Genomic DNA, 16,141 nt, shown 5'->3' with positions numbered 1-16,141 from the left:
GTAGGAAGAGAGAGAAGAGGAGCGCCAAGAGTATAGGACTGAGAGTAGGGACGTTGAATGTTGGAACTATGACAGGAAAAGGTAGAGAGTTGGTTGACATGATGCAGAGGAGGAAGGTAGACATACTGTGTGTACAGGAGACCAGGTGGAAAGGTAGCAAGGCTAGAAGTTTAGGAGCAGGGTTCAAGTTGTTCTATCATGGTGTAGATGGGAAGAGAAATGGAGTAGGAGTTATCTTGAAGGAGGAGTTTGTTAGGAATGTCCTGGAGGTAAAAAGAGTGTCAGAGTGATGAGTCTGAAGCTAGAAATAGAAGGTGTGATGTTCAATGTTGTCAGTGGGTATGCTCCACAGGTAGGATGTGAGCTGGAGGAGAAGGAGAAATTCTGGTCGGACTTTGATGAAGTGATGCAGAGCATGCCTAGAAGTGAGAGAGTTGTCATTGGAGCAGACTTCAATGGACATGTTGGTGCAGGAAACAGAGGTGATGAGGAGGTGATGGGCAGGTTTGGTATCCAGGAGAGGAACGCAGAAGGACAGATGGTGGTTGACTTTGCAAAAAGGATGGAAATGGCTGTAGTGAATACTTTCTTCCAGAAGAGGCAGGAACATAGAGTGACCTATAAGAGTGGCGGTAGGAGCACACAGGTAGACTACATCTGGTGTAGACGGTGTAACCTGAAGGAGATCAGTGACTGTAAAGTAGTGGTAGGTGAGAGTGTAGGAAAACAGCATAGGATGGTGGTGTGTAGGATGACTCTGGTGGTGAGGAAGATGAAGAGGGCAAAGGCAGAGTAGAAGATGAAATGGTGGAAGCTGAAAAAGGAAGAGTGTTGCAGGACTTTTAGGAAGGAGTTAAGACAGGCTCTGGGTGGTCAGGAGGTGCTTCCAGATGACTGGACAACTACAGCTAATGTGATCAGGGAGACAGGTAGGAGAGTACTTGGTGTGTCATCTGGAAGGAAAGTAGATAAGGAGACTTGGTGGTGGAATGAGGAGGTACAGGAGTGTATACAGAGAAAGAGGTTAGCTAAGAAGAAGTGGGACACTGAGAGGACTGAGGAGAGTAAACAGGAGTACAGGGAGATGCAGCGTAAGGTGAAGGTAGAGGTAGCAAAGGCCAAACAAGGGGCTTATGATGACTTGTATGCTAGGTTGGACAGTAAGGAGGGAGAGACTGATCTATACCGGTTGGCAAGACAGAGAGACAGAGATGGGAAGGATGTGCAGCAGGTTAGGGTGATTAAGGATAGGGATGGAAGTCTATTGACAGGTGCCAGTAGTGTGATGGGAAGATGGAAAGAGTACTTTGAAGAGTTGATGAACGTGGAAAATGAGAGAGAACAAAGACTAGAAGAGGTGACTGTTGTGGACCAGGAAGTAGCAAAGATTAGTCAGGATGAAGTGAGGAGGGCATTGAAGAGGATGAAGAGTGGAAAGGCAGTCGGTCCTGATGATATACCTGTAGAGGTTTGGAAGTGTCTAGGAGAGGTGGCAGTAGAGTTTCTGACTGGGTTGTTCAACAGGATCTTAGATGGTGAGAAGATGCCTGAGGAATGGAGGAGAAGTGTGCTGGTGCCCATTTTTAAGAACAAGGGAGATGTGCAGAGTTGTGGCAACTACAGAGGAATAAAGCTGATGAGCCATACAATGAAGTTATGGGAGAGAGTAGTGGAAGCTAGACTAAGGGCAGAAGTGAACATTTGTGAGCAGCAGTATGGTTTCATGTCAAAACAGAGTACTACAGATGTAGTATTTGCTCTGAGGATGTTGATAGAGAAGTACAGAGAAGGCCAGAGGGAGCTGCATTGTGTTTTTGTAGATCTGGAGAAAGCTGATGACAGGGTGTCCAGAGAGGAACTGTGGTATTGTATGAGGAAGTCTGGAGTGGCAGAGAAGTATGTTAGAGCGGTGCAGGACATGTATGAGGACTGTAAGACAGTGGTGAGGTGTGTGTAGGTGTGACAGAGGAGTTCAAGGTGGAGGTGGGACTGCATCAGGGATCAGCTCTGAGCCCCTTCTTGTTGCTATGGTGATGGACAGGCTGACAGACGAGGTTAGACAGGAATCTCCATGGACTATGATGTTTGCAGATGACATTGTGATCTGTAGTGAGAGCAGGGAACAGGTGGAGGAGAAGCTAGAGAGGTGGAGGTTTGTCCTGGAAAGGAGAGGAATGAAGGTTAGCCGCAGTAAGACAGAGTACATGTGTGTGAATGAGAGGGACCCAAGTGGAAGAGTGAGGTTACAGGGAGAAGAGATCAAGAAGGTGGAGGATTTGAAGTACTTAGGCTCAACAGTCCAGAGCAATGGAGAGTGTGGAAAAGAGGTGAAGAAGCGTGTCCAGGCAGGATGGAACGGGTGGAGGAAAGTGTCAGGTGTGATGTGTGATAGAAGAGTTTCAGCTAAAATGAAAGGAAAGGTGTACAAAACTGTGGTGAGACCAGCGATGTTGTTTGGTCTAGAGACAGTGTCACTGAGGAAAAGACAGGAGACAGAGCTGGAGGTAGCAGAGATGAAGATGCTGAGGTTCTCTCTGGGAGTGACCAGGATGGATAGGATCAGGAATGAGTCCATCAGAGGGACAGCACATGTTAGAGGTTCTGGAGATAAAGTCAGAGAGGCCAGACTGAGATGGTTTGGACATGTCCAGAGGAGAGATAGTGAATATATTGGTAGAAGGATGCTGAGTTCTGAACTGCCAGGCAGGAGGCCTAGAGGAAGACCAAAGAGGAGGTTTATGGATGTAGTGAAAGAGGACATGAAGGTAGTTGGTGTGAGAGAAGAGGATGAGAAGACAGGGTTAGATGGAGGACACTGATTGGCTGTGGAGACCCTGAAGGGAAAAGTCGAAAGGAGAAGAAGAAGAAGACTGAACTCTTTGCCCCCCCCCCAAAAAAAAAGTTTGTGTCGCCCCTGTGACGTCATGGGACGCTGTTTCCTCGAGCTCGCAGCTCATTGGCTGTCAGTGTGTTGTTGCGTACAGGGGGTGCGCGGCAGCAGAGAGGGCTCCGGGACTCGTCGGGGACTCTTCTCAGCGGGATGATCTCCGCGGTGCTCACCGGCCTCCTGCTCGGGCTGCTGGGGGTGCTCCTCTACCAGAGGGCGGCCCAGCCCTTCCTCTGGGCCGACCTCTGCCACCACCTGCGGCTTCAATCCTACTCCAAGGCGATGCAGGCCCGGATGAGGCGGGGGGTCGTCTCCTACCTGGACTGTTTTGTGGAGCAGGCCAGGACGAACCCGAACAAACGCTTCATCGTCTTCGAGAACCGGGCTCTGACGTACCGGGATGTGGACCGGAGGAGTACCCGGTTCGCGGTCGCGTTCAGGAGGGACGGTTCTGTCGGACCAGGGGTCGTGGTGGCCCTGTGGATGCCGAACGAGCCGGACTTCGTGTGTGTGTGGCTGGGGCTGTGTAAGCTGGGCTGTGAGGTCGCCTTCATCAACGTGAACGTGAAGCCCGGATCTCTGCTCCACTGTGTCCGCAGCTGTGGAGCCAGAGCTCTGGTGGTGGGCGCAGGTAGGCAGGGGGGTCCCGGAGCTCTGCTGTCACCCAGCATCAGCTTCATTCAGATGTACCACTAAAGATCCAGCTTGGTTTTCTGGCTCCACAGAACGTCATCCAAAACCCTTCTGGGTCTGAGTGAGATGGGTCAGAGCTGCTGGAGCCAATTCCAACGGGTCTCTTTGTGGTCAGCATGGAATCACGTTTGATTTGTGGCCCCGGACCCCTGATGTGGATGTGGGCCTTAACAGAAAACCCTCTGGTACCCTACTGCTAAAGTAATGCCATGAGGGCTGGCTCAGTTTTTTACCACATCTGATCTATAAATATAACTAGAAGGCAGTCAGAGACTGCAACATCCCGCAACACCCCTGAATACAAAATTTTACCCTGACCTATTTTTATAGATCAGTGCAGTAGCTTTGATCTATGGTCTTACTCACACTGGCTTTCTCCCTTGTCTTTCTATTTTATCCGGTTCCTGAGTGTACAAAAGTTTAAGTTTAGCCTTGACCTAGTTTTATCTCATCCTCCTCCCCTTTGCTGCCCCAGTCATGTGCTTTTTGTTTCATCTTTCTATCTGCAACCGTTGCGGAGATATGTGGTGGACGAAAATCAGATGATGACCTCGACCTTAAGAAAAGTAGGTCAAGGTCAAATTTCAACTTTTGTACACTCAGGAACTGGATAAGATATAAAGACAAGGGAAATGGCCAGTGTGAGTAAGACCATAGATCAAAGCTAGTGCTTTGATCTACCTGTGCACTAGCTTTGATTTATAGCCAAAGCTAATGCATAGCATAATTACATGGAATTATGTTTATGTTAAATCAGTTCTGCATTGTCTGTTTTGTGTGTGACAGAAGAGTCCATGAAGTCCTGAGACATGATCATGAGACAACCTGTTGTTGTTTCTCCAGAGCTGGTGTGTTTGGTGGAGGAGGTGTTGCCTGATCTGAAGGACAACATGACTGTGTGGGTGGTGGATCATTCATCACCCTCTAAGGACCTTATCAGTCTATTAGATAAACTGGAGCCCCCCTCTGAAGAAACCCTTTGTGACCCTCCTAAAGCTGACATCATGTCAAACTTCCTCTTCATTTTTACCTCAGGCACTACAGGTAACACATAGCGTGACCACACAGGTAAACACTTTAGTGTGACAATACAGGAAACACTTTAGTGTGACACAATGGGAAACCCTTAAGATTAAAATACTGGAAACACTTTAGTATAACCAGCTTACAGAGAGCAACGGGTAACACACGTGATTGGTAATTCAAGTATAAAGGCACATGGATATTGTAAACTGTATTTACATCCCACGAAGCGGTGATGTATTGTAATTGTCAGTGTGTATCCGTCCGTTTATTTTGCACATTTTATTACATCATCAAAATTGTTGTATCATATTATCAACAAAATTCCCTGAAATATTGTAATATTATTGTCGGGCCATATCATCCATCCCTAACCATCCATCCATCCATCTTCTAAACCTGCTCCATCAGCTGTCGCGGGTCGCAGGGTGCTGCAGCCTATCCCAGCTGACTGGCAGCGTGAAGCAGGCGACACTCTGGGTGCGACGCCAGTGCACCGCAAAGCCACACAAGAGACAAAAACTGACCCCCTTCTAGTACATATTTCAATGCCTACATCTGGAAAAATAATTAATTATTAAGTAGGCAATGCTATTGCAAAAAGTACATTTTGGCCCATAATAGAGAAAATCTGAGCAAAGGATGGTTTAAGTGATTTAGGGAATGGGGTGAGATGAGAGTCCCTAAAAGTTATGTTTGATGGATTCCTCGAGGCTTCACTATGTCTTCCTTTATTGTGTCAGGTCTTCCTAAGGCGGCCCGTGTCAGTCATCTGAAGGCCATGGCGAGTATGGCGTTCTTCCACATGTGCGGCGCCACATCTGATGACATCATCTACATCACACTTCCTTTGTACCACATGTCAGCATCCTTGTTAGGGATCGGGGGATGCATCCACCTAGGTAAGGGAAGCTGCATCCCAAACATCCACCAGACATGCTGGTTATTGCCCCTAGCCCTAACCCTCACCCCACTTAACCCCAATCCTTACCCTACCCCCAGCTCTTTACCAAATATGTTTTTCTGATTTTCTAAATCAAATTTCCAAATCATTCTTGTTTCCATGGTGACAGCTCATATCCTTCCTTAGGAAGCGAGTGGAGTTGATTTTGTCTCCGTGACAAATTGTACAGAAATTGTGTTGTATGGTGTATATATTTTTAGTTTCTTATTATTTGATTACTAGGGTGTGTGGATTGTTCTGAGAAATTAGAGGTGGATTAATGAAGTTGATTTCTAAATATTTAAGATTACGATTTTTTAAAAGTTTTTTTAATTTTATGTTTTAAATTGATCCCCAAAGGAAAATTAGTTAGTTGCCCACTCTTTCACACTGTTTTTTCTTAGTCGTACATATACTGTATATAGTGTATACAGGCACACGCACTTAAGGGGCCTGTAAGCATGCAGTGTGAGGGAGGTAGAGTGGCGGGCAGCTCCCATGTGGAGCGCCCCAATGAACAACTTCAAGGGCGCCTTGGCAATGCTCGGGAGGTGGATCACATCGATTTTCGTAGTTATATACTTTCATATTTGCGTTCATACGTGTCCAGCTCTGTGTTCATACATGTTCAGTTATGTGGTAAGTTTCACTGACTGTCACCTCAGCCCCAGACAACTCATTTATATTGCTAGAAGTTGAATTTTTTTTTGCTATGTTCTCTTTTGGATCACAGGTGCAACATGTGTGTTAAAAAAGAAGTTTTCTGCCAGTCAGTTTTGGAAAGACTGTGTGAAATACAACGTGACTGTAGTGCAGTACATAGGAGAGCTGTGTCGGTACCTGGTCAACCACCCCATGGTAAGGCTGACGACAACAATGTTCTAAATTCCAACGTGTCATCCCCTGAAGTGACACCTGGAGTGTTCATAACAGCCAGTACTAACCACATCACAATCGGAATGGTTTCATGGTTTGAGCTCCATTGGTGGAGGAGCTCAGTGAATATCAGGTAGTGTCAGGTAGTGCAACTCCTTTTCCAAAAAAGGTGGGACAGATTCATTACTTCTTCCTGAAATTTACCAAATACACCTTCTTGACAAATTGGGCACATACAAAAATCCCCATAATTCAATATTTATTCACATGACACCATGATATGAACGGCAATAAAACAAGAATTTTAGGTGTGATTGTGAAAACAGCAGAAGCTGTTGAATTACAGTAAAAAAATAGAATTTCACTGCTTTATCTCAAAATGAAATTCTAAAATTGCAAAATGCAAGGTTTTATACTCTAACAGCAGGGAGATGAAAGAACTGGATTTTAATGGAAGTCAATGGGATGTTTTTGGACAGGAAATAAAATAATAAAGCTGTCAAATCAGTTTTGTTTATTAATCTTTGACATCCGTCTCCTACTATTTATTTTCTAGGATAAAAAAAATAGTGTGTTTTTGTTTAAAAAAATCAGGTTCAAACAAATAGTTCAAACATTTAAAGTGACATTTAAAGTGGTGAAACCCTGAACATTATGTGTTTGGTTGTTTTGAGCAGGTTTGAGTTGTTCCAATGATTTATGAAAAATGCAGAAAGCATATTGATGTGTGGTGATTTTCAGACCATATTTTTTGAAATGGTTTTGTTATTTGAAAGATAAATGTTGTCTTTAATGCTTATTCTGCTTCCAGGTTCCAGAGGAGACGGCTCACAGTGTCCGACTGGCTGCAGGAAGTGGTCTCAGATCAGATGTGTGGAAAGAATTTGTCAGACGTTTTGGTAAAATCAAGATCAGAGAAGGCTATGGCTTAACCGAGACCAGCATCGGCTTCCTCAACTACACGGATGAGGTTGGACCGATCGGGAGAGTTAACTATTTCAGCAAGGTATATTTGCTTTTGATTTCTGTGCATTCAGCTTCATCCCTTAGAAATAAAATATATTAATTAAATTACAGATTTGAACATGTCCGACTTACTGCTGTCAAGTGTACCAAGCTCCTACTTTGGTCATACATGGTCCGGACAGTCTTTAGCAAAGGGCCCTGGACCCCATACTCCTGAAGTACCCCCACAAGATACCACGAGTAACAAGTTGAGCTCCTTCTCCAAATCCACTACACACTGCTTGGGTGAATTTCCCAGAACCTTCAAGTACCTGATGGAGATTGTGTAGCTGGTCCAGTGTTCCACGGCCGAGAAAAAAACCACATGTTTCTCCTGAATCTGAGGTTCGACAATCAGTCTAATCGTCTCTAGACTTTCCCTTGGAGGCTGAGTAGTGTGACCCCCTATAGTTGGATCACATCCTACTTTCTTGACAAGGTGGACCACCATCCGGTCTGCCAGTCCAGAGGTACTGTCCCCAACTGTCATTGGATGTTGTGAAACAAGACAATCCCTGCACATCCGATCACTAATGGTACTCAGGGTGAATCTTATCCACTCCTGGTGCAACTACCTTAATTACTTCGGCTTGGGTGATTGTTGAGTCCACCCCTGGAACCTCATTCTCTACTTCTCTACTACTTCCAAGTCAAGGTCAGCAGTTCTCCGCCTCTACTGTCATCAGTGTGGGTGGTGTACCACTTTCCCTTTCCTGAGGCGGTGGACATTTTGGACTTCCTGAACTTCTCCCAGACCAGAGTCTGGGGGGACTTTGATAATGCTTGAAAAGACTCCTTCAGCTTGACGGCATTTTTTACTTCTGGTGTCCACCACAAGGTTTGAGTGTTGCCGCCACGAGAGGCAGTTGAGACTGCGACCACAGCTTCGAGCGTCCGTTTCAACATTGGAACTAGAGAACATATTCCACTTAAACTCAATGTCCCTGTCCTCCTGCAGGATCTGGGAGAAGTTCTCTTGGAGGTTAGAGTTCAAGACCGTGTTGACGGAGGGCTCCACCAGACATTCCCAACAGACCCTCATGACATGTTTGGGCCTACCGAGACTGTCCAACTCAATACTGCTCCACCAGATCCAACTCACCACCAGGTGGTGATTGGTTGACAGCTCTGCCCCTCTGACTGCCTAAAGATGCGTGACCAGAGATTTGACGACATAAGAAAAACGTCAATTGTCGACGTTCAGCTTGGAGTGTCCTGGTGACACGCACACTTATAGACATCCCTGTGCTCCAACGAGGTGTTTGTCATGGACTAAATGTGACTAGCACTGAAGTTCAGTAACAGAACACCCCTCATGTCCTGCTCAGAGTGGCCGTTCATCCTGACCACCACTGTCACTGCCCATACGAGTGTTGTGTGCGTTTGTGTGTGTGCGTGCATGTGTATGTGATATGTTTAGATCTAAATTATATTCAATGGATACATACAGAGAGTTGTACTCTACAGTTAACCTATCATTAGTGTTCTGGTAATATGATGTCATCGGTCATGATGGTGGTAAAGCTCCTCCAGTAACAGATGTTGTTCCTTCATCTCTTTCAGTCCTCCATGCCCTTTGAGCTTTTGCGATATGATCCACTCACATACAAGCCAGTGCGAGAAGAGTCTGGAAGATGCGTACGAGCACCAAAAGGTGAATGAAACACACGCCCAGTCCTGTGAGCGGGACCACTTCAGTAGATGACTGGGAACAGTGGACAGAAGGAACTCAGATGAACTGTCATATTGTCAGCTATGATTTTAATTGTCAGTCGCCCATCACTTGACATGCCTGTTTTGCACTTGAGTGAGTCTTTTTCAATGAAATATAATAAAGTCATTTTCCATCCTGTGTTTACATCAAGGAGAAGTAGGGATCTTGGTCGCTCCTCTGACCACCATGAATCAGTTTCTGGGCTATGCTGGGAACAAGGTCCAGTCTGAACTGAAGCTACTCAGGGACGTATTCAAAGCAGGCGATGTCTATTTTAACACTGGAGACCTCCTGCTCCAGGACCACAGGGGCTTTCTTTACTTCCGAGACCGTATTGGAGACACCTTCAGGTACTGAATATTGTGAGACAGGAAATGTTTTAATAAATTAAGTGGTCATCTATTACTCAATGAATTATATTGTCATGAAAGACAATAATCAGACCAATTATGTATTTTGATAATTTAAAACGGGACACTTGCTGTTTGGTAAGGAAGCTGAAGTTCTCTGTCATGGGTCTGTGAGAGGCTTGTAAATCCCTCCTTTAATGATTCGGTTAGCTGTGATAACATGTTATGGTGGAGCATTCTTGCAATGTAAAATACTTTAAATCTTCTTCATCTTCTTCTTCTTTTCCTTTCGGCTTTTCCCTTCAGGGGTCTCCACAGCGAATCAGTGTCCTCCATCTAACCCTGTCTTCAGCATCCTCTTCTCTCACACCAACTACCTTCATGTCCTCTTTCACTACATCCATAAACCTCCTCTTTGGTCTTCCTCTAGGCCTCCTGCCTGGCAGTTCAGAACTCAGGTGTAAATGTAAAATACTTTAAATATTTCCATAAATGCAGTCAAAAGCCCTCTAGAATGACTCTATGAAAGATATATCCCAGGTGATATCAAGTCTTCTTGATTTCACCTTTGTGAAATCAAATAGTCCTCAACAAGTTCATAATCTTAAAGTTCTATGTCTTTGTTGTGAACAGTTTGTTTCTACTGCCAAAAAGTGGCCAGAAATGTCAGTTGTGGAGTTTAACTACTGCTGCCTTTTTGTCCTGCAGATGGAAAGGAGAGAATGTTTCCACCACAGAGGTGACTGAGGTCTTAAGTCTTCTTGATTTCATCCAGGAAGCTAATGTCTATGGAGTCACTGTCCCAGGTCGGAAGTAGTGCACTGTTTTTAATGTGTTACCCATGCTAGACAAAGGGGGGTAACCCTAACCCTAACCCTATTCCTAACACTGTTTGGGCTGACACCAGTAACAGTTGGGTAGAGAACCTTGATTTGAGAGAAAAATTCAGTTTGGATTATTTAATATCAGCTCCAGGCTGTTTCCTATGCCAAAGAAGAAAAGAAATGTCACTCGGGAGCAACTACATCAGACTGATGTCAGTAACATTCGCTTGTAGTAGGAATAAATCCCAGTGTTAATTATAAAAACCATTTTACAATGGGAATGAATGGTTCATTCTGTTATATCTCAAGGTCTATATATTCCTGTAACATAGACACATAAAAGTGAGGGAGGTGTTGGGGTCAATTACCTCAGTTACATTCAGTATGACATGGTAGCTTTCCCGTCTGTGTCTGCAGGGTGTGAAGGTCGAGTAGGTATGGCTGCAGTTGTCTTCAAAAAGGATCACACATTAAATGGAGCCAAACTCTACAACCATTTAGTGAAAACACTTCCTGCTTATGCCTGGCCATGGTTCCTCAGAATACAGGTGAGTCCTGACACATAGTTTTATCATCAGTGTGGGTTTTCCTTGTTTTCATTTGATCCCTGCCTTTGCTCTCAGAGCTCTCTGGACATGACTGAAACGTTCAAGCAGCAGAAGATGAAGCTGGTCCAACAGGGCTTTAATCCAGAGGTCTCTCCGGATCCACTGTATTTCTTAGACATCTCTCAGAAGCACTACATCCCCTTGACTGTGTCTCTATATCAAGACATTCTGTCAGGAAAGATCACTTTCTAAATTTTCAGTGTAGGAGGAAGGCAGGAAGAGCAAGACTGAACACATAATCTAATCTTAGTCTTAGCCTAATCTGAAATATGACAGAACTCAATAAGGTAAAGAAACACTAGATCTGATGTTATAGGTGCATTCAGAAAATGGCAGTGTGTAACAGCCTGGCTGTACATGACAATGACACAATGTGAAGAGACAAAAACAAAGTACACATAGTCCAGAGAGGGACTCAAGCTTAGGCCGGGGTTTAAATAGTCATGGAGCAAACACATAATTTAGGGGATTGTAAAACATTTAGCCACTCACAGCTACACACCCAGAAACAGCAGCAGTGTTGTTTTGTATTCAGACACCTTTCTATCAGAACCAACTTTTTGAGTAGTTTGTTCTCTGGTAGCTCTTCTGATGATGAGACTTCACAGTCCAGGCCACCACCCATCCACTTGGCGTCCGTCCTTGAACCACTCTTAGCGTAGGCTATCCCATAACCCCACAGGATCGTTGGGGCACCACGGACGATCTGTTAACCAGCTCTCTCCAACCCTCTGTGTCCTCAACAGCTCTCATTGCCTTACTGAGTGTCTAATGACTCCATTCTCTGATGTGTCCTCCAGTCTTTTCTCTTGTGTCCCTCATCTCCTGCCACCTTGTACAGTTCCTTGTAGGATGGTCTTAGCAAGGCCTGAAGATCTGGTCGTGTGTCCGTAACACCTCAGTTTCCGCTTTTTCCCGCTTGGATCCTTCATTGGACACGATTAGTCCGAGATATTTTTGAAGCTGGACTCTGCATCCAGTACCTGTCTATTGACCTTGATGTCTGAGAGATTGCCCATTTTGTTGTTGTTCGTGATTTTTGTTTTCTCAGCATGGATTTCCATTCCATAGGAATGTTATACTTCCTCATGGTTGCCCAAAGCGCAGCATGCCATAACCGGTGTAACACTTTCTTGAAGTCTACAAACATGTGGTAAAGGTATTGTTGATGCTGCAGGTATCTCAGGTAATTCTTAAGTTGAAAATCCGTTCTGTGGTGCTCTGTCCTGAAATCCAGCCTGTTCTTCTGCTATGATCAGTTCAGCTTGAGGTTTTAACCTATTCAGTCTTACTTTGCTGCAATGGCTAATGAGACTGATGGTGCGGTAGTTTTGGCACAGGTGGAGATTGCCTTTTTTCAGAAGTGTGATGATGAGTTACTGGGTCCATGATGTGGGCTCTCACCATTCTGCCGGATTTTATTGCACAAGATGGTGAGAGTGTTGATCATGGCTTCTCCCCCTTGCTTGTACAAGCTTTGCTGTGCTGTTGTCCACTACGGCTGTTTTTCCTTTTTTCAACGCTTGGACTGCAGTCCCAACTTCTTCACGGAGGATGGGGTGCTTGTTCTCTTCCTTCAGGGCTTGAGGACATGTCATGGCTGTTGGATCTCCACTTACTGTGTGGCTGTAGAGTTCAGAGTAGTATTCTGTCCACCTGTCCAAGATTTTATGTTCTTACACTGACTTGGAGAGGCTCTGGTCTGTTTTGCTGTTGTTAACTCCTTAGCAGTTTGATATGTCACCTTAGTGTTGTTGGTATTCAGGCTGTTTCTCTATTTCTCTGCACTTGCCCTCAGTCCAGTTCTGTTTTGCTGTTTGCATGTATTTCTTAATGCTCTTGTTGGCTGCTCTATAAGCATCAGATCCTTCAGACGAGCTCTTATTTTTCTTCAGGGCTCAAGTCCAGCACTTAATTGGTAACCCAAAGTTTTTTCTTTGGGCAAAGTTTTCCAAGTGTTTTGGTTAAGGCTGTGTTCATTGTGGTGGCCATAGCGTTGATGTCAATTTCTTCTGTACCTATGATAAGCAGTGGTGCAAACCTCCTTCGTATATTTGCTTTGAAGGCTTCTGCTACCTCAGGTTCTCGTAGTTTATCCATATCAAACTTCATTCTAGTTCACTTGGAGCTTGATCTTCTTTAAGCGTAGGCGAGCAGACATCAGGACAAGGTCGTGGTCACTCACAATATCTTCCTTAGGAAAGCTGCGAGTCCTACTTGTGTTAATACTTTAGCGAAAGCGCTTCTTGACATAATGTAGTCGATCTGATTATGGTATTCTCCACCGGGGCTGTGCCAGGTCCATCATCTGGTGGCCTTGTTGGGCTAAGTGTCTCTGCCAGTGGCAGGTTGTTGTGTCTGGCAAACTCCAAAAGCTTTAGGCCTGTCGTTGGTCTGGATGTTGCCGTATGGACCACATGCATCTTTCCAGTTGGTGTAGGCATCCTCTCCAACCTTTGCATTCCAGTCTCCTTGTACTATCAAGATAGTACAAGGAATGCTTGTAGTTGGTCGTAAAACTCTTCTACCTCATTGTTCTCATACGTGGATGTTGGGGCATGGGCCTGGATAATGTGACGTTGAATGGGGTTGCTCTTATACAAATGGTAAAGAGTCTATTTGAGACTGGCCGACATCCCATAACAGTGTCCTTGATGTCTTTGTGAACCAAGAAGTCAACATCTTGCTGGTGTTTGTCTTCCTTGCCGCTATAATAGAGCTTGTGGCCTACATTGGTTGATGCTTCACTGAATCCTTTCCAAAGAGGCTTGCTGATGCCTAATATATTCCAGCTGTTTTTATCCATTTTCTGGATTAGTTTTTCGAGTTTCCCATCATCTGTTAGTGTTCTTACATTCCAGGTTCCCACAATTCCAGGTTCTCTACCATGAAACTTGCAGAGTTTCCCAGTAGTACACTTTTCACCTCTGTCCTAGTAGCCAACGGTAGGCGCTGTCCTTGGTGGCCTGGGTGATGACTGATTCAGTATGGGTAAAGCTGTGGTTGTCATCATATGGTGTGTCTTGGGCAATAAAAACAGGTGGCACCCACCCCTCTCCAGGTTGTATACTGTTTAACGTCATACTCAGGACCAAACCACTCTTAGTTAGCACCAAACACTGCAGATCAAAAATGCTCATTGAGACCTGAAGGTCTGGAGATGCTCTGACCTAGTCGAAAATCTTTGACCTTCATGTAGTGGATGAGATCCTGTTTTTTCCTGCTTCCAACACACCAACCTCAAGGTGAAGATGTTCCTTGGTGCTGGATATCTCTGTCCACTGGCAGCATCCACTGTAAGGAGGTACTGTTATAAAAACATGATTATAACAAGTGGGAAAAAATATGTATGTAAAGAGAAAAGTGGAAAAGAGCAATAGATAAATCAACTGGAAAAAAATAACAGTACAAAAACAAAATGAAAGAGGAAGTGGTTTGTAAAGAATAGTAAAGGAATGGATAAACCCTAGTCCCCAGAGATGGAGGGGGCATAGAAGACCTCCATCATTGTGTCAGGCTGTGATGAAATAAGTAGAATGAGTTGGAAGGGACCCCATATTCTCTCCTCTATCCAACAAATGATCCAGGTTCAGGTTCAGGAGGAAGAATTGTATCTGTCGCACTGCTCCATGACAGCTAGTGCTGCTGCTAATCATTACAGTGAGATACTGTTTTCCCTTACATTCTCTGACAGGGCGTGAGAATCTCCATCTATTGCAACCATACCAACCACTTTCACACAGAATTCTAGCATCAGGTGATAAAATGAACTTACAAGTGCAGTAAAAGAAAATATCCCTGATATTGAATGACAGTGTTTCTCATGCTGAACATTGTTCAACATGAGAAACATATATTAAATTATTAGTAAATAACATCACCATATCGGGATGTTTTACTCCATTATTTGATTTTATTGAATAAAATGTTATTATAAGTATAAACTTATAACATTTTTATGTGTTACTAAGAATTTAGGACATAAATATTTTTGTCGGTTCTGTAAGTGTGTATTGGTTGTGGTTGGATGGAAGCACTGTATCAGGAATATTTTCTTTTACTGCACCTGTAAGTTGTACAGATGTGTTATCCGTCACTTGTGAAACCCAGCCAATCACTTCAAGCTTCAGCTGGTTCTATGATAATTTTTGTTGTTTTATAAATGATGGAAGAGAATATGAATTAGAATAACTTAACCAAACCTTCACTCTTTTTTACTAACTGTAAAAATAGTGGGCAGAGTCTACTGAGGCTTTGATGAGGAGCAGGTTTCTGTGAGACAGTCATAGTAGACCTGTTCTGTTTTCTGGATAATTTTGATCATATTTCTGAAAGAGGCTGCTCCCTATAACTATAAATTAAAAAAATAAAGAAGCAGTTAATCCTAACATGGAACCAAAATTGCTTTTTTAAATGGTATCATGAAAAATGTTCATCTTCAACCACCATTGATCAGTATTTATTACTAAAGTAGTAGAAACTACCAGTCACCCATATTTCTTTTGTTACTAATAACTGTATGTGGAAAAAAAATAGTGGATTTGATTAAAAAAAAAATTCTGGGCAGTATTGATCAGGGGAATTTGGGAAAGTAATAAAATATGATATGTCATTACAGATACAGTAGCCTGTAAACAAGTAATGAAAATAAATATCTTACGACCACAACCACTGCTCTTCAATTTAGCCACAAATCATGTCTTTATATTTTTATATTTATTACATTTACTATATACTGTATATTACAATGGATTTCATTACATTTAGGTATTTGCATTATACAAGTTGTATTTGGATATTTTCATATCTATTATATTCATTACATATGGATATTTTTATATGATGTTTGCTATTTTTGGATGTTTTTACCTTTTCAATATTTGTAAATATAATGTGTGTGTGTGTGTGTGTGTGTGTGTGTGTGTGTGTGTGTGTGTGTGTGTGTGTGTGTGTGTATACAGTATGTATAGACATTATCTGTCTGCACAGTGTACACATATTACACACACGCACACACACACACACACACACACACACACACACAATGACATGCGGGGGTTCTTTTAGAGAGAAGGAAACTAGAAATAATTATTAATATTAATAATAATGGATTAATATTCTTTCCTTGATGGTCTCTAACTGGTTAAATATTGTAAAAAATAAAATGTCTTGAAAGCGATCTGTTTATTTGCCGTTGTTTATTTATTCTTGTTAAAAA

General features: G+C 43.5%; 1 protein-coding gene across 1 annotated transcript; it reads left to right on the top strand.

Moving 5' to 3' along the window:
* Nucleotides 1-2,996: 2,996 nt before the first annotated feature.
* On the top strand, nt 2,997-16,096 carry LOC137608255 (long-chain fatty acid transport protein 6). Its single transcript, XM_068334488.1, has 10 exons — nt 2,997-3,518; nt 4,424-4,624; nt 5,347-5,505; nt 6,280-6,404; nt 7,234-7,428; nt 8,991-9,081; nt 9,293-9,491; nt 10,200-10,297; nt 10,733-10,863; nt 10,939-16,096. Exons 1-10 carry the CDS (start codon nt 3,041-3,043, stop codon nt 11,113-11,115), a joined length of 1,854 nt encoding a protein of 617 aa, XP_068190589.1. The 5' UTR covers nt 2,997-3,040; the 3' UTR covers nt 11,116-16,096.
* The last annotated feature ends 45 nt before the right edge of the window (nt 16,097-16,141 follow it).

This window comes from Antennarius striatus, chromosome 15 (genome assembly GCF_040054535.1).
Source record: "Antennarius striatus isolate MH-2024 chromosome 15, ASM4005453v1, whole genome shotgun sequence".
NCBI classification, from domain to species: domain Eukaryota; kingdom Metazoa; phylum Chordata; class Actinopteri; order Lophiiformes; family Antennariidae; genus Antennarius; species Antennarius striatus.
This window is presented reverse-complemented; position numbering and strand designations above follow the sequence as displayed.